This window comes from Trichogramma pretiosum, unplaced genomic scaffold (assembly GCF_000599845.2).
Source record: "Trichogramma pretiosum strain Unisexual culture from Peru unplaced genomic scaffold, Tpre_2.0 scaffold73, whole genome shotgun sequence".
NCBI classification, from domain to species: Eukaryota; Metazoa; Arthropoda; class Insecta; order Hymenoptera; family Trichogrammatidae; genus Trichogramma; species Trichogramma pretiosum.
In genome coordinates this window covers 261,017-279,058 of record NW_019641624.1, presented here as the reverse complement: position 1 = coordinate 279,058, position 18,042 = coordinate 261,017, and the positions used below count along the sequence as shown (strand labels likewise).

The following is an 18,042-nucleotide window of genomic DNA, read 5'->3' as shown; positions in this document are numbered from 1 at the left end:
TAGTTCTTGCACATTTTACATTATTGTTATTTTTCTTTATAGAACATTATTACAAATTTTTTCAAGGTTAACGAAGTTCAAGAGGTAGATATATCGGCGCGTTTTTTTCAGTGGTTTCCCCATAAATCATTTTAATAACAGTATTTTTCTGAAATATATTTACTAAAATTTATAACCATTTAAAATAGCAGTATAGTATAGTTCTGTAATGTTCCCCAGTTGAAAATAATTGCGTGGATATCCACGTGGATTATCCAGGATGATTCCACGTGGATCATACAGGGATTCCTTGAGGATGGGACATTGATTCCACGTGGATCGAACATGAATCATATAAAGAGTCCACGTACGTAAACCACGGGGATTTGCACGGAAATCCTCGTTGATTTTCGATCGATCCACGGGGATTTTCGCGCAAATCCTCGTTGATTTTCGATCGATCCACGAGGATTGAAAAAAATCAGCGTGGATCAGTCGAAAATCCGTGGTGATTCGCCGCAAATCCTCACGGATGTTTCGAGCGCGTGTTCACGAACAAGTTCCACATCCACGAGGATTGAAAAAAAATCAGCATGGATCAGTCGAAAATCCGTGGTGATTCGCCGCAAATCCTCGCGGATGTTTCGAGCGCATGCTCGAGAACAAGTTCCACATCCACGAGGATTGAAAAAAAATCAGCGTGGATCAGTCGAATATCCGTGGTGATTGCATTTTTTTCAGCCCATGATCGATCCACGAGGAATCCCTGTATGATCCACGTGGAATCCCTGTACGATCCACGTGGAATCCCTGTATGGTCCACGAGGATTACTAATCCTCGTGGATTTCCACGTGGATATCCATGCAATTTTTTTCAACTGGGTCAGTAATCGTATATGATTATAAGTTGTTGTATTAAGGGGGGAAAGGTACCTAAAATCTCAAAAAAAAATTTTTTTTCATTGACTTTTTTAATAGGATTTCTCCTCAACTTTCCAGTGCCGTGATCGGAATTTAAAAATTTTAACTGTACCGTGATGTACAGCCTATTTAGTACCGATACTTTTACGATTATTTAAAGATATATCGCTGCCATTCTCTCATGAATCTCGAGACTTTCATAAGTCGGTAGCGCCGTCTATTGATACTCATTTTATTCTTTGGTTAGAGTACATCTAGCAGAAATTTGTTTGTTTACATGGCTATAGGTATACAGTAACGCCACCACTCGCAACACGTGGGTTTCGGCATATCTTCTGTCTCTCTCTGTTTCGTGCGCGAGCCCTGATCAAATGTAAATAACAGCCTGCTGACTGCTTCTTGATTTTCCAATGGCTAAAAATTACATTTTTTTGAAAGTGAAAAAAGTACATGTACAGTGAAGTTATATCTTTGCAACTTGACATAGTGATTTATATTAAAGCTATGAAGATGTTTCAATAGCTTTTTATGAAAATGTGACATTTTTAGCAGTTTAAATTCAAGAAATACAGCAGTACATATTTACATTGACATATATACATCAGTGCATATGTATATCACTGTACTTTTGTATGTGTATGTAACGGTATCAGGTATATTATTGTATGTTGCATGTGATAACCAAGATTAGTGATAAGTGATCAATTTTGAGTGATTTTATTTCCAACTATAGATTCAATGATTGATGTTTTATGAATGTGAGTGAATAGGTAGAGGGCTGAGTTCAAGTTCTAATGTGAGATTGTGTATATAGTGTGAAAAGTTGATTTGGACATAATCAACTTAGTTACCAGTTTCCACATAAAAGCCATATAAGCGTATGCTAACATTTTAGTACAACTTATAAAATGTAGTGATGAAAATGTCGCATTTGGTGTTGTGTGTCTGTCTGGGATTATTGAAAATTGTCCTTGTGGGTCTAATATATTGAAAATTCAAGTTGAATAACTGCTTTTTATTGGCCAAAAAGTTTAAAGCAGCCTCAGTGACATGGAGAGTATCATTATGACATATATTGGTGTAGTTTTGTTTTTTTTAACTCTTGGGCAGTTACGTTTCATCTCAAAATCGCTTTGTTGTCATAACTTTTCATGTGAACCGTTTGAGCAAATCAGTTGAAATTTTCAAGGATTATTCTACATAAGAATGGCTACAAACGCAAGCACTTTCAAAGGTATTGGGACAAATGAGCACTTTTTTCAGGCTATATTGTAGCATAATCTGTCATTTTATCATATATATTAATGAAAAAATTTGTATATGTGGCTGGTAAATTGTGTATAACTAATTAAAAAATCTGAAAGTGCTTGCGTTTGTAATCACACATCTAATGATCAAAATGAGACCCCAAAGACCATGATTGAACCATCAGTTCTAGCTGGAACCTACGACACTGGGGTCTGTCAGGACTGTGGGCTTGCTTCATTGAGGAGGGTTCTATGGTGACTGGGACCTCAATTTTCATTTTCCAGAGTTAAAAAGTTTGGAAAAAGAGTGAAAAAAACAGAGTTTTCTCTGTATATTAAAAAAAAAAAATTTTTTCTTTATTTTTAATAAATTTTTTATAAATGTAGGTTTAAGGTACCTTTCCCCCTTAAACATCATATAACATGATGAATATCTTTATAAAAAAAAATTGACAGACCTATTCTACTTATAACAACCAATAACCTATAACAGACCAATATGGTATGTGTCGTTGACAGCAAATTTTAACTGTAATATAAATTTCTTTGTACAATTGTTAATAATGAACTGAAAGTTGTAATGTAACTACACTCGGCAACACAATTATTACAACGAAAATTTCATCGAAATACTGTCGAATTTCAAATCCTTCTATCTTAGGTTTATCGACGAACTGCTTCTACCGGCACCACACCTGCAAAATCGATTAATATAACTATCGGTCATTAAAACCGTTACAAGCTAACCCACAACACGTTCTTTGTTTTCCTTCTAAGCAAATCAATAAAGTGACCAGTGATCATGAAAGTGAAAATTAGCTATAAAACAATCATATACTTATTTTTCATTTTATAGAAAATAAGAAAAAAATTAAATAATTTTTTTGAATTAGTGTTAATGATTGTTGACACAACAACGATCCCGAACTATTCCTGCTTGGCTTCTGTTGGATCGAATGACGATCAGGTATAATTTTGAAAAAATTATAAAAAAAGGGCTCGAAGTTGTCAATTTTATGTTGAAAATGTAGATTGGCCTTTAACTGTGATTTATATCACATGAATGACAAACAGGAGTGCATGACTCCCTTTCACAACTATGGTGATAATCGTCTACCTGTATCGTTCGTAATAATATCAACATTTTAGGAAAAGTACATTTCACGAATATAATTTTTATTAGAAAAAAATTTTAAGAGTCGGATTTTTTAGGGAAAAAGATTATGAAAAATGGATCAATATTAAAATCGATATTATTTTTAAAAATTTATTCATTTGAATATAAGTATAGAAAATTAACAACGTCTGATTATAAAAAATATTATAAATGTTTATGCATCTGCCAAGCAAATATGATATAAATCTTCGTTCATCATCTTGCTAAGGATCTGTTCACAGCAGATAATTGGCAGTCGGCAGCGTATGAGATTCATAAAAGGATCCAGTGCCCAACGCCGGAAAAATCCTCTAGCCATCATCTCGCACAGACGCAACTGACAAGCCTCTTTAACTTCTTCGGGAAGTATCCTAAGATGATTAAATCTCGCAAATTTAAAGTAGTCCTCATATGTGAGTAGTTTTTCTTCCTCTTCGAGTGTTAACTTGCTCCACTCGTAGAGCGATAGACTCGGGTCGTTATACCTTATCATAATCTCTTTCGCTTTGCTCACGAACTCCTCGTCCTCGTACCAACATTTATCCAGATTCGACGGCTTCTCGAACAAATTTCGTTCAGCGAAGAATTTCATGATCGTCAGGGCGTCGCTTCGGCTAAACTCGTATCCTCTTTGCTCAAGATTTTCAGCGATGGACAGAAGACTAGACGCCATTATCAATTTAAAATTAGCATAAATACTGCTGAAGACTCGCGTATCCAACTTCTCGGCGAAATCACTCGCGATGGGGAAAACGAAGCTCGACAGATCGGCCCCGTGATCCAAGAGTATATCGACCACGCGAGGAACCAGATTTTCCACGGCCCATCGAAGAGGTGTCCGGCCCAATTTGTCCACGATATCAAGCTGCGCCAGCCGAGGAAACATCACCAACAACTCGTCTCGACTCGAGGCTATCTTGCAAATCATGTGCAGTGGTGTCCTCCCTCCCTCGTCAACCAGATTCGAATCGGCGCCTCTTTCCAGAAGCAATGCAATCAACTGTGGATTACCGGTAAATCGTTCGAGGGGGTAGAAAACCAAGTGCAATGGTGTATTACCTAACTTGTCCACGGCGTCGACTTGAACCTTCAACTGTCGTTCGTCGCAAATATCGAAGAATAGTTTCGCCAAGTCTTCGTCGTCACTGTGGCGGCAAATGTAAAGCAGAGGAGTCGAACCATAATTGGTGACTAAATTTGCATTTGCGCCTCTTCTCAGAAGCTTTTCGACTACCTTTTTGTTGACCCAATCCGCGGCAACGTGCAACGGTGTATAGCCCTCCTTGTCCTGAACATCGACTCGACCCGTTTGCTGTCGTTCGTCCCAAATCTCGAAAAACATCTCCACCAATTCATCGTCTTCATCGTTGACATACTCGCTAATAAGGTGTAGAGGAGTATCTCCGACGTTGTTTGCTAAACATTGATCAGCGCCTCTTCTCAATAGCAATTCGACCAGTTTATTGTTGTTGCGTTCCAAAGCCAAAAGTAGCGGTGTGTTGCCAAACTGGTCCCGGGCATCAAGAGCCGTCGTATGCTGTTGTTCGTCCCAAATCTCGAAGAACATCTCCACCAATTCATCGTCTTCGTCGTCGACATACTCGCTAATGAGGTGTAGAGGAGTGGATCCATCATTGTTGGCTATATTTAGATTCACGCCTCTTTTCACTAGCAATTCGACCTGATGTCTGTTGCGGTTTATTAATGCCTCGTGCAACGGCGTATTACCTTCCTTGTCCCGAGCATCGACCTGCACTGTCTGCCCTAGATCGTCGCAGGTCGTGAAGAATAGCTCGGCTAGGCCTTGACCGTAATCTCTCTTGTGTATGATGTGCAGGGGGGTCCATCCTTTCGCATTGGCTATATTGGGGTTGGCGCCTCTTCTCAATAGCAATTCGACCATCTTCTTGTCACTGCATTCGAGAGCCTCGTGCAATGGTGTATTGCCCAAATTGTTCTGATCATCGATCCGCAACATTTGATTATTTTCGTCGCAGAATTCGAATAACATCTTCGCCAAACCTTTGTCGTCGACTTTCTCGCAAATATAGTGCAGAGGAGTTGAACCCTCGTGATCGATGAAATTCGGATTGGCGCTTCGTTTCAGCAGCAATGCGACGAGCTTCTTATTTCTGTATTTCACAGCCAAGTGCAGCGGCGTCCTACCCGACTTGTCCCTGAAATCGACCGGCACCATATGCCGTAAGTCGTCGCAGATCTTGAAAAAAAACTTGGCCAAGTCAACGTGATCATCATCGGTATGTATGGAAAAATTGTGCAGAGGAGTCTGTCCCGCCTTGTTAGCTAAATTTGATTTGGCTCCTCTCCTCAATAGCAACTCGATTACCTTCGATGTGTCGTCGTAATTAACTGCCGCAGCAAAGTGTAGCGGCGAATCACCTGTATTTTGCACGAGGAGATTGGGATCCTGGCCAAGGTCGAGGAATTTCTTCACCACGTCGTCCAAGCCAAACTCGCAAGCCAGATGAAAATGAGTAATTCCGTGTTCACAGCTGAAATTCACGTCAAATCTGTCATATATTTCGAAAAGGTCACGAATCACGTTCAACCCGGATGCAGCTGCGATGTGCATTGCTGTGACGCGACGAGATATTGGCTTGCCTGCCTCGTCGAGTTTCGGCTCGTCCTTGAAGCCAGTTCGAGCTACAAACTTGATAAATCGTTGCAGTTGAAAAGGATCTTTCGTATTTTTGGTGGCCTCCATGAGAAGCCAGTCAATTTCTTCGGCACGAAAAACTTCTAGAAGATTCGGAAGCTGTACCTTCCAGTCGCTCGTCAAGTGAAAAAGTCGAAAGAGAAGATCACGTCGCTCCTTTACTAAATTCCAATCGACCGCGGCTCGCATCTCTTTTAATTTTTTTAATTGGGACATTGTTCGGCACACTCACACACGCGACACTTGTATTGTAAAATAGTTTTCAATTTTTTTCACGAAAAAACCACAGGCCACAATCGGAGCGATATACCTTTGATGTTCAGTCCGTGGAGTTGTAACGTGTACTGACTATAATTTGTACTCGACACTAGAGAGAAAAAAACACATGGTCGAAGGTGAAATAGGCTATGTACAGCGGCGATTGAAAAATGAAAGTCCAGAGTTTGAGGAGCCTCTCGAATGCGTGTAACGCATGCGTCGTATAGTGAAAGTAACACATTGCCGGGCTTAGGAGTCGTCCAAACTTCTACAATACAGCAGTGCGATCGGAGTGGATATTCGATTGTTATAGCTTCGAAAACATTAAAAATAAATTAAAACAATTTCGTAACTTCTCTTTCAATTTAAAACCGATTGCAATTGATTGGCAAAAAGCTGCACGTAAAAATTTTGTTAATGAAATGGTTTCGTAATGGAATCATCAATGTAGTTTTTTCCATCTATGTAAACTAAATTTTTTACGACATCTGGTCACAAATCTCATTTTCAAGCCTGTCGCATACCCACGTGAAAATAATGTATGAATTTTTCATGAAAACTATATTAACCCGTGTTCAAGCTCTAAACATGAAAAAGTAAAAATATATTTTTTATAATATATTTATTAAAAATGTATAAAAAGATATTGCGAAATGATTTAAGAACAATTTCTTTATTTTTTTGTCGATCACAATAAGTACCCAACTCGATTATTCAAAAAATTAACCCTCAAGTATCAGAAAATATTATAAATTCATACAATAATTATATATTAAATAATGTAAATTCATTACACAAATTTTTGATTTATGATTTTGGTGTCATGGATGTTCACACTTTAAAGTAAAGTATGCGTGCATTTCTAGTTTCCAAGTGACTCGACCATCGAGTAGCGAGGATACGATGACGGTTAGTTATAGCAGCTTCACGGCGGTTTAAGTGACGGTTTTTCCGATGCTGTGTGCGGTTCACTCGTTCGCCGTTTCAGTGTATAACAAATAATAACGACTACGCTACACAGTAAACTCACATCTTATATATTTTCCCTCATCGTCACCAGCCAGATTAAAATCATTTTATTTATTAATATTAAAGTGGCGTCTCACGACGTTACACTAGAACGAATATCTTTTTCTATAACTGTCAAAGCCCATTAAAAGAATCCATCTGTTAATTATTTCATTCGAACTGAACTTTATAATTATGCAGAATTATCATTTGTCGTACTAATTCAATAGTATTCAATTGATCCTTAATTGATCCAAGTTCGTTTCTCAAATTTTTCATCTCAGCAGATGTAGGGTTAAATTCCATCTGCAACTTATCGCTAATTTTGTTAGTTTTGTACGGTGTTTCTAAGGAATCAATTTCTTTGAGTAAATCTTTATTCGCGATAAGATCTGCTTCATCCTTTTTTTTATTTGATGTTTCACTCTAAAAATATTAATAAATAAAGTGAAAAATATTCCTGTTACTTATAGAAAGCCATATAAAAAATAATTCACTTTCAGAGAGAATAGTTGGGTCATTTTTTAACTAAAATCTGACTTTTTCGCCTTTTTAGCTGCTTTTTCCTTTTTTTTTCAAGGCTTCTGCCTCCTCATATTTTTTCTTCAATTCAGTTGTCACACGTCAGCGTTATGCATGCTGCTCGGTTTTGTATAATACGGAGACGTGCTTGGTAAGATTCCGCGAGCCCGAGTAACCGTTGATAGTGATGCGCAAAACTCGCGGAAAAAGCAACTCTACAAGAGAGAGAAAGAGATGGAGATACAAAAACAGTACCTGCTATACCAGCGATAAAGGAAAGGTGACACCGAACAAGAGAAAGTAAATACGCTCATCGGCCTATTAAAACCAAGCCTACGAAAAACGATTAAGGCCTACCACAGTACCGATTATCTTACGCTTTTTACCACCGCCCTGGACGTCGAACGCGACGAGGAAGAGGAGCGAGCAGCGGCCACCCCGAAGCTGTCGACGTCGAGCAGCAGACCGCTGCAGAAGTGTTGGCACTGTAACGGCCGCCACATAAACCGCGACTGTCCGAATCGCCCAGAGAGCCCCAGGAGAGACCAGGAAAACTGAAGGAAGGCGGAAGACGTCACGAAGCCTTCCACCGACCTCAAGTAAACAATTTTAACTTCCGAGGAGGCAGACTACCAACGATCCGAGTCGCCTGCAAACGAGAGGAGGTAAGAGCAGAGGTAACCTCTGGCGCGATACACAATTTCGTAAGTCCAGAGCTTGTACCAGAGCAAGAAAGGCTACCGACCGAGTATACGTACGCCGAATTGGCGATAATCGAGGCACGAGCAGACATCATCGGAAAAGCGAGACTCGAGATCCGCATCAATGGCCAGGAGTTCGAAATAGAAGTGTTTATAACACCACGAAACCGACACCAACTGGTTCTAGGGATTCCTTTCATAGAGCAAAAGGAAGCCATCCTGGACTTCTGCCGCCGAGTACTACACGTCGGACGCGATCGATGCACTACAGCCGCGCTTATAGATCGCCAACCGGATTTCCAGTCTCACACGACGTTGCCGAGCCACGGATTTCCGGAAGAGTACGACGAAGAAATGAAGGAACTACTGACGGAGTTCCGTCACGCGCTAGCCCCTGACGGACCAGGAGAAGGCACAAACAGTGCACAGCACGTAATACGGCTATCTACAGAAAAACCTTTCCGCAAGTCACCCTATCGGTATAGCGAGGAGACACGGAAAGAGATCGAACGCCAGGTCCAAGAGATGCTGGCCAGTGGGATCATCGAGCCGAGTGCTCGCCGTACAACTCGCCTATCGGCGTGGCAAAGAAAACAGGAAGAAAGCTTCGTTTCTGCATCGATTATCGTCTATTAAACGAGATATCCATCGACCAAGCCCAACAAATACCCTTGATCTCCGACTCTCTGAAGGATCTGGGAGACGCGACGATCATTTTCTCGACGTTAGACCTGAAGAGCGGAGACTGGCAGATCCCGATGGAAAAAACTCGAAGCCGGTACACCGTCATTACCACACCAACGGGAGGAACATACCAGCTCCGCTTCATGCCTTTTGGCCTTCAAGGTGTTGCTGGGACGTTCCAGAATCTGATGTCGCAGGAAGTACTAGCGGGATACCTGAACAAGTACTGCCTGGTTTACCTCAAGGACATAGTGGTATAACAGGACAATTACGTGGCTACACCGTTTCAAAAACACGAAGGATAAGCTGACACGATGGGCGCTCTTGTTGCAAAAGTTCAACTTCAAAATAGAGCACTGCCCGGGGAAGAAACAACGAGTTACCCGACTTATTGTCAAGAAACCCGCAGGAGGAAACACCAGCGGACCTGAGCGACGTGGACCGGATCCACATCCCCAAGTACCGACGCCCCGCGTCAGACGAAATAGTTCCCCAGCTGGGCCTGTTCACAGTAAACGAAGACCCAGTGGAGCGGATTCGTGTAGCACAGCGAGACGATGCCGAGCTCCAAGCTGTTTTCGAATCGAGTCAGGTACGTCGCAGGGAGGGCCTTGTCTGGAAGATGAAACCAGGCACCAATGTGTGGCGAATCATCGTGCCGGCCGGCGTACGCGAGGAGTTGTTGCGCGCATACCACAAAGCAGACACAGCAGGACACCCGGGGGCGAACGAAACGCTGCGCCAACTCCAGATAAAGTACACCTGGACGGGCATCATGAAAGACACGCGAGACTACGTGCGAAATTGCACCACGTGCAAAGAAATAAAGAAAAACCGAACTCTGCCATATACTCAATCGGCGCATAAGCCAAGTAAGCCGTGGGACACGGTGGCTCTGGACCTGGTAGGACCATACCCGGCCACGAACGACGGAAGTCGTCGTCTCCTCGTCGTCACCGACATGTTTTCTCGATAGGTGGAAGTTTTTCCGATCGCCGCTACCGATGCAACAACCATTGCTGCTCGCGTCGAGAAGGACGTATTCACGAGGTGGGGATTTCCGAGAGCAGTGCTTACGGACAACGGGATCCAGTTCACCAGCAAGGCCTGGGCCATCGCCTGCAAAACGTGGCCAGGAGATCAAGACAGCGCTCCGGACGCAACTGAGAGGACGGCCACACAACGAATGGGACGAGCATTTGCCGAAAATCCTCTTCCAGTTGCAAAATAGGCAAAACGAAGCGACAGGCAGGACGCCAGCCGAGATACTGCTGGGCAGAGAGCTCATTCACGGCCGAAAGAAGCCGAGCTGGACGCAGTCCGTCAGCATCAAGCAAGGTACCAGGCCACGTACATCAGGGACGGCGAACAAACGGAACCGCACTTCAAGATCGGCGAAGTGGTCGACATTCGAGCGAGCCCGTTCTCAAAGGCCTCAAAAAATTACTGTGTGAGGTTCGCCGACAAGAACTTCCTTACTATCATGAATAGGTGGACAGTTGATGCCAAGCAAATGACGCGTCGTTTACTACAGAATCTTGTAGGCGAAGAAAATCTTAAAAACATGTATTCTCTTAGAAGTCGCAGGAAAATCTGGTATTCCAAACGACATCGTGTCAGCCGTTGAATGTATGTTAATAGTATATAGTTTCTTTCAGTATTTATTTATTTTTTATGTACATACGCGTAATAAATTGTTTAATTTTTTGGAGTACGTAAATGAAAAATGCTCATCAGGGCTGGATCCGGCTAAATTCACAGCAGTAATAAATTTGATGATTGGTACTTTGAGACACTCTCGAACTTGACATTTAATACACTTTATTGATTTTGAAAATTTATTTTATAATTTATTGTTTGCGATTTACATTGGCGATTATTATGTTATGTCACTGAAGAAATCAATTGACTTACAATATTACTTATTTTATTGAGATCGAAAGTTTTCTTAACATTTATTGTTTCAAATTGTGTTATATAAAAAAAATTGTTTTTCAAATAAATATTTATAATCAATAAATGAACAAATAAATAAATGTTGAATGTAATTTTTATTTAATAGTGAAGTAAATCGCGCATACATTGCATACACATGGCACATATGGGGCGAAATTTCAGCGTTTTTGAGCGAAATTGCTCAATTTCTAACTCACTCTTAGAGTACCTAAACGAACCAGGAAAAAATAACCAAATAGTGACTTTCGATAGGAAATTTGCTCAGCTTTCCGATGGTGAGTAACAATTGTCTAAAATTTTCCATTTTCACCCCAGAAAATGCAAGTAAACTTTCAAACTCAAATATCTCAAAATACGTCATATTTTTTGTGTTTTTTAGTGTTTTAATCAAAAGCTGAAGTCTTTTTACATTAAAAACAGTTGTTTCTAGAGTGTAAAACACATAATTTCTATGAGAAAATCGGACTACACCACGTGAAAGCTGAGAAAAAAACACATAAGAACTATATTTTTATTTATTTTTCTAGTTGAATTACATTGTTATTTGCGCGAGTTGTGATTATAGCGAGCCGCGAGTCGCGCGTATCGGCGGCCGGACGGCCGAGCGCCAACTATGTTTGCTCGTATTTCTCATAGAAATTATGTGTTTTACACTCTAGAAACTACTGTTTTTCATGTAAAAAAACCTCAGCTTTTCATTAAAACAATAAAAAACGCAAAATAATTTGACGCATTTTGAGATATTTGAGTTTGAAAGTTTACTTGCATTTTCTGGGGTGAAAATGGAAAATTTTGGACAATTGGTCCTCAACATCGGAAAGCTGAGCAAATTTCCTATCGAAAGTCACTAGTTTGTTATTTTTTTCTGGTTCGTTTAGGTACTCTTAGAGCGAGTTAGAAATTGAGCAATTTCGCTAAAAAACGCTGTTGAGCGAGGCGCTAGAATTGAGAAATTTCGCCCCATATATGACACGGCGCATGTTAATGAGTATACATATGGCCAATGCGTGTCCAATATCTGAAAAATTTCATTTGAATCACAATGGCCAACGTATTGGCAAGTGTAGTATCGTAACAATATTGCACATAAATTGTCAATAAATTGCCCATACCAATGAACAATACTTTTGCAATATTCCACTAATATGACGTTTTTTTACGCGAGATCCCCTTAACAAATATGTTGATGATCGTTTACCTGCGTATAGTTCGTAATGATATGAACATTTTAGGAAAATTACATTTTAGTGATAAGACTTTTATTTAAATAAATTTCAAAAGTTGGATTTTTTTGAAAAAAGGATTATGAAAAGTGGATCAATATTAAAATCGAGATTATTGTTCAAAATTCATTTATATAAATAATATTATAGAAAATTTGACAACGTTTGATTAAAAAAAATACTATAAATATGCTTATGCGTCTGCCAAGCAAATATGGTATAAATCTTCGTTCATCATCTTGCTAAGGATCTGTTCACAGCAGGTTATCGGTAGTCGATAGCGTATGAGATTCATGTAAGGATCCAGTGCCCAGCGCCGAAAATATCCTCTGGACATCATCTCGCACAGACGCAACTGACAAGCCTCTTTAACTTCTTCGGAAAGTATCGAAAGATGATCAAATCTCGCAAATTTGAAGTAGTCCTCATATGTGAGTAGTTTTTCTTCCTCTTCGAGTGTTAACTTGCTCCACTCGTAGAGCGATAGACTCGGGTCGTTATCCTTTATCATAATTTCTTTCGCTTGGCTCACGAACTCCTCGTCCTCGTACCAACATTTATCCAGATTCGACGGCTTCTCGAACAAATATCGTTCAGCGAAGAATTTCATGATCGTCAGGGCGTCGCTTCGGCTAAACTCGTATCCTCTTTGCTCAAGATTTTCAGCGATGGACAGAAGACTAGACGCCATTATCAATTTAAAATTATCATAAATACTGCTGAAGACTCGCGTATCCAACCTCTCGGCGAAGTCACTCGCGGTGGGGAAAACGAAGCTCGACAGATCGGCCCCGTGATCCAAGAGTATATCGACCACGCGAGGAACCAGATTTTCCACGGCCCATCGAAGAGGTGTCCGGCCCAATTTGTCCACGACTTCGAGCTGCGCCAGCCGAGGAAACATCACCAACAACTCGTCTCGACTCGAGGCTCTCTTGCAAATCATATGCAGTGATGTCTTTCCTTCCTCGTTAACCAGATTCGGATCAGCGCTTCTTTCCAGAAGCAATTTAATCAACTGTGGATTGCCGGTAAATGGTTCAAGGTGGTAGAAAACCAAGTGCAATGGTGTATCACCAAAAATGTCCACGGCGTCGACTTGAACCTTCAGCTGTAGTCCGTCGCAAATATCGAAGAATAGTTTCGCCAAGTCTTCGCTGTCTCTATGGCAGCAAATGTTATGCAGAGGAGTCGTACCATAATTGGTGACTAAATTTGCATTTGCGCCTCTTCTCAGCAGCAGCTCGACCACCTTCTTGTTACCCCGATCCGCGGCATAGTGCAACGGTGTATTACCCTTTTCGTCCTGAACATCGACTCGAGCCGTCTGCTGTCGTTCGTCCCAGATCTCGAAGAACATCTCCACTAATTCGTCGTCTTCGTCGTCGCGGTCATACATGCTAATGAAGTGTAGAGGAGTCTCTCCGAAGTTATTTGCTGAACATTGATCAGCGCCTCTTTCCAATAGCAATTCGACCAGCATATTTTTGTGGTATTCCAAAGCCACAAGTAGCGGTGTGTTACCAGACTTGTCCCGGGCGTCGATTTGAGCCGTCTGCTGTCGTTTGTCCCAGTTCTCGAAGAACATCTCCGCCAATTCATCGTCTTCGACATACTCGCTAATGAGGTGTAGAGATGTCGTTCCATAATTGTTGGCTATATTTAGATCCACGTCTCTTCTTAGTAGCCATTCGACCAGCTGTCCGTTGCGGTGTATTAATGCCTCGTGCAATGGTGTATTGCCCAACTTGTTCTGAACATTGAGCGGCAAAATTTGATTGTTTTCGTCGCAGAATTCGAATAACATCTTCAACAATTCATCTTCTTCGTCGTAGACATACTCGCTAATGAGGTGTAGAGGAGTGTATCCATCATTGTTGGCTATATTTAGATTCACGCCTCTTTTCACTAACAATTCGACCAGATGTCTGATGCGGTTTATTAATGCCTCGTGCAACGGCGTATTACCTTCCTTGTCCCGAGCATCGACCTGCACCGTCTGCCCTAGATCGTCGCAGGTCTTGAAGAATAGCTCGGCTAGGCCTTGACCGTAATCTCTCTTGTGAATGATGTGCAGAGGGGTCCATCCTTTCGCATTGGCTATATTGGGGTTGGCGCCTCTTCTCAATAGCAATTCGACCATCTTCTTGTCACCGCATTTGAGAGCCTCGTGCAATGGTGTATTGCCCAAATTGTTCTGAACATCGATCCGCAAAATTTTATTATTTTCGTCGCAGAATTCGAATAACATCTTCGCCAAACCTTTGTCATCGACTTTCTCGCAAATATAGTGCAGAGGAGTTGAACCCTCGTGATCGATGAAATTCGGATTGGCGCTTCGTTTCAGCAGCAATGCGACGAGCTTCTTATTTCTGTATTTCACAGCCAAGTGCAGCGGCGTCCTACCCGACTTGTCCCTGAAATCGACCGGCACCATATGCCGTAGGTCGTCACAGATCTTGAAAAAAAACTTGGCCAAGTCAACGTGATGATCATCGGTATGTATGGAAAAATTGTGCAGAGGAGTCTGTCCCGCCTTGTTAGCTAAATTTGATTTGGCTCCTCTCCTCAATAGCAACTCGATGACCTTCGATGTGTCGTCGTAATTAACTGCCGCAGCAAAGTGTAGCGGCGAATCACCTGTATGATGCACGAGGAGATTGGGATCCTGGCCAAGGTCGAGGAATTTCTTCACCACGTCGTCCAAGCCAAACTCGCAAGCCAGATGAAAATGAGTAATACCGTATTCACAGCTGAAATTCACGTCAAATCTGTCATATATTTCGAAAAGGTCACGAATCACGTTCAACCCGGATGCAGCTGCGATGTGCATTGCCGTGACGCGACGAGATATTGGCTTGCCTGCCTCGTCTAGTTTCGGCTCGTCCTTGAAGCCTGTTCGAGCTACAAACTTAATAAATCGTTGCAGTTTAAGAGGATCTCTCGTATTTTTGATAGCCTCCATGAGAAGCCAGTCAATTTCTTCGGCACGAAAATCTTCTAGAAGATTCGGAAGCTGTATCTTCCAGTCGCTCGTCAAGTGAAAAAGTCGAAAGAGAAGATCACGTCGCTCCTTTACTAAATTCCAATCGACCGCGGCTCGCATCTCTTTTAATTTTTTTAATTGGGACATTGTTCGGCACACTCACACACGCGACACTTGTATTGTTAAATAGTTTTCAATTTTTTTCACGAAAAAACCACAGGCCACAATCGGAGCGATATACCTTCGATGTTCAGTCCGTGGAGTTGTAACGTGTACTGACTACTGACTAGAATTTGTACTCGACACTAGAGAAAAAAAACACATGGGCGAAGGTGAAATAGGTTATGTGTAGCGACGATTAAAAAATGAAAGTCCAGAGTGGGAGGAGCCTCTCGTATGCGTATAACGTATGCGTTGTATAGTGAAAGTAACACATTGCCGGGCATAGGAGTCGTCCAAACTTCTGCAACACAGCAGTGCGATCGGAGTGGGTATTTGATTGTTATAGCTTCGATAACTTCAAAAATAGATTAAAACAATTTCGTAGCGTTTTTTTTTTCAATTAAAAACCGATGCCAATTGATTGGCAAAAAGCTTCCTCGAGAAAAATTCTGTTAATGAGAGTTTGGTTTTAGATGGGAAAATTTTGTATTCGGCCGTTTTTATTTGCTTATATGAAACTCCAAAAAAATCTAGAAATATCTAGAATTTCGTGTAACATATTATTTCAAATTCATAGCATAGAAAAACATCGTGCCGGAATCTTCATTTAAATTCGGAAGTTTCTGAATGTCTTGAACGAGACTACGCAAAGTAAACTTTGCGTTACCAAATCTCTTGGAGTTGTTTGATTTGCAAGGATAAAAGGGTTGAATAGATTACACAATTTGTTCTCTTGAACAATAAACTTTCATTGGGCACAAACTGTGCTTTACTCTACACTCTACACTTCATCAAAAACAAAATTAAACGACAAATGTCGAACTCTTAGAGTTAACAAAAATGAACGAAAAATAATTAAGAAGTTCGCACGATGAGCTTTGCACAAAGATTGACAGTCGAGTGATTACGGCAGAGACACGCGTGTGCTCGCGCGGTGGGGAGAGAGACTCGTACGTATCGTGTCGCGCCGTCGACTTGTCCATATAACTACCCACTCACACACTCGCACATACGGCTGTACACATACGGCTCGCACAGACTCTGGCAGATACGGCCATCTATGTATCGCCGACAGTAGTCAAGCGAGCATAATTGTACCCATTACCCCGCGTGTCCCATTGATACATCATTATCGAATAGCAGCGCTCACAGATGGCAGTCGATCATATAACGACATTGTAGCGTGGCCGTGGCTATGGATAAATTTTTAACGCCAATAAAAACTATCAAATCAATGTAGCGTGGCCGCCAACAGCGCCTTTCATGACAGCAGCGTTATGGCAATGTATATCAAATATGATGCCAATAAGAACTTACTAAACTAAACTGTAGCATGGCTACTCCAATGTATAATATGAACGCCTATAAATATACTTTCAATAATTTCAATGTAGTGTGGCTTGTATTCACGATCACTTATTGTTTAAGGCAAACCTATGAATTTCAAAGGTAACAGTGTGAGGTCGACTTCGTCGGCAGATAATTTATTAAAGATTATAAAATAAAGTATGAGTTGATTAAAACATCTTTATAACTTTTCACGAATGCAACTAATATAGTTGTGAAAATAAATCGATTATAAATAATTTATTAATTGAACGAAATTATCGATCTTTGAATTTCTGATAAATATTAGTTTATAGCGATAAAATATATTCAATTTTTTTTTTGCAGACATGGTGCTTTTTCGATCAATTGTTATACTCTAACTTTTTTAGAAATATGCTTCACATTAACTTATATCTTAAAATATAAAGCACATTTCAAATTTCTTAGAAATGATGATTGAATGGTTTCAAACAATTTCGACAATACAATGCCCACACTAATTTCACTGCTGAGCTGTGGAAGTTCGGGCGACGTTTGTGTCTATACTCTATGGCAATGTGCTACTTTCACTACGACGCACACGTTACACGCACACGAGAGATTCCCCCTACACTGGACTTACAGTTTTTAATCGTCGCTACACGTATAGCCTATCTAGCTTGCGCCCACATACTTTTTTCTCTCTAGTCTACTACAATGTGTCGATAGTAGTTGATCGTAGTCGTCGTATCGCGTTGATTGTAACCCGTGGTTTTTTCGTGAAAAATAATTGACATATTTTACAATACAAGTGTCGCGTGTGTAAGAGTGCCGAACAATGTCCAGATTCGAACAATTAAAAACGATGCGAGCAGCGGTCGATTGGAAGATCGTAGAGGAGCGACGCGATCTTCTCCTCCGACTTTATCAATTGACGAGCGACTGGGAGGTGCAGCTCCCGAATCTTCTAGACGTTTTTCGGGCCGAAGAAATTGACTGGCTTCTCATGGAGGCTGCGAACAACTTAGCACACGATTCACCGAGCCAATTTATTAAATTCGTGGCCAGCACCGGCTACACGGACAAGCTCGAACCAAATGAGGAGGGTGAGCCAGCTGGACGGTGTAGGCGTCGCGCCACTGCGGTGCATCAAGCGGTCAGATATTGGCACGTGGACGCCTTGCCTGATCTGTTCAAGATTTACGACAGGTACGACGCGAACTGTACCGACGAGTCTGGATTGACGCATTTCCA

At 41.2% G+C, this 18,042-nt stretch overlaps 2 protein-coding genes across 2 annotated transcripts; both read right to left on the bottom strand.

The window, feature by feature from the left end:
- Positions 1-2,810: 2,810 nt before the first annotated feature.
- LOC111693666 (ankyrin-1-like) lies at positions 2,811-6,196 on the bottom strand. Its single transcript, XM_023459010.1, has 2 exons — positions 3,496-6,196; positions 2,811-2,842 (listed from the first exon to the last, which is right to left on the bottom strand). Exons 1-2 carry the CDS (start codon positions 6,194-6,196, stop codon positions 2,811-2,813), a joined length of 2,733 nt encoding a protein of 910 aa, XP_023314778.1.
- Positions 6,197-12,525: 6,329 nt separating this feature from the next.
- LOC111693665 (ankyrin-3-like) lies at positions 12,526-15,465 on the bottom strand. Its single transcript, XM_023459009.1, has one exon. It carries the CDS (start codon positions 15,463-15,465, stop codon positions 12,526-12,528), a length of 2,940 nt encoding a protein of 979 aa, XP_023314777.1.
- Between the last annotated feature and the right edge of the window lie 2,577 nt (positions 15,466-18,042).

Coding starts and splice junctions, on each gene's coding strand:
- LOC111693666 (XM_023459010.1), bottom strand. CDS start 6,196: ATGTCCCAATTAAAAAAATTAAAAGAGATGCGAGCCGCGGTCGATTGG. Junction 2,843..3,495: donor CGAAGATTTATATCATATTT/GCTTGGCAGATG, acceptor TCGATTTTGCAG/GTGTGGTGCCGGTAGAAGCA.
- LOC111693665 (XM_023459009.1), bottom strand. CDS start 15,465: ATGTCCCAATTAAAAAAATTAAAAGAGATGCGAGCCGCGGTCGATTGG.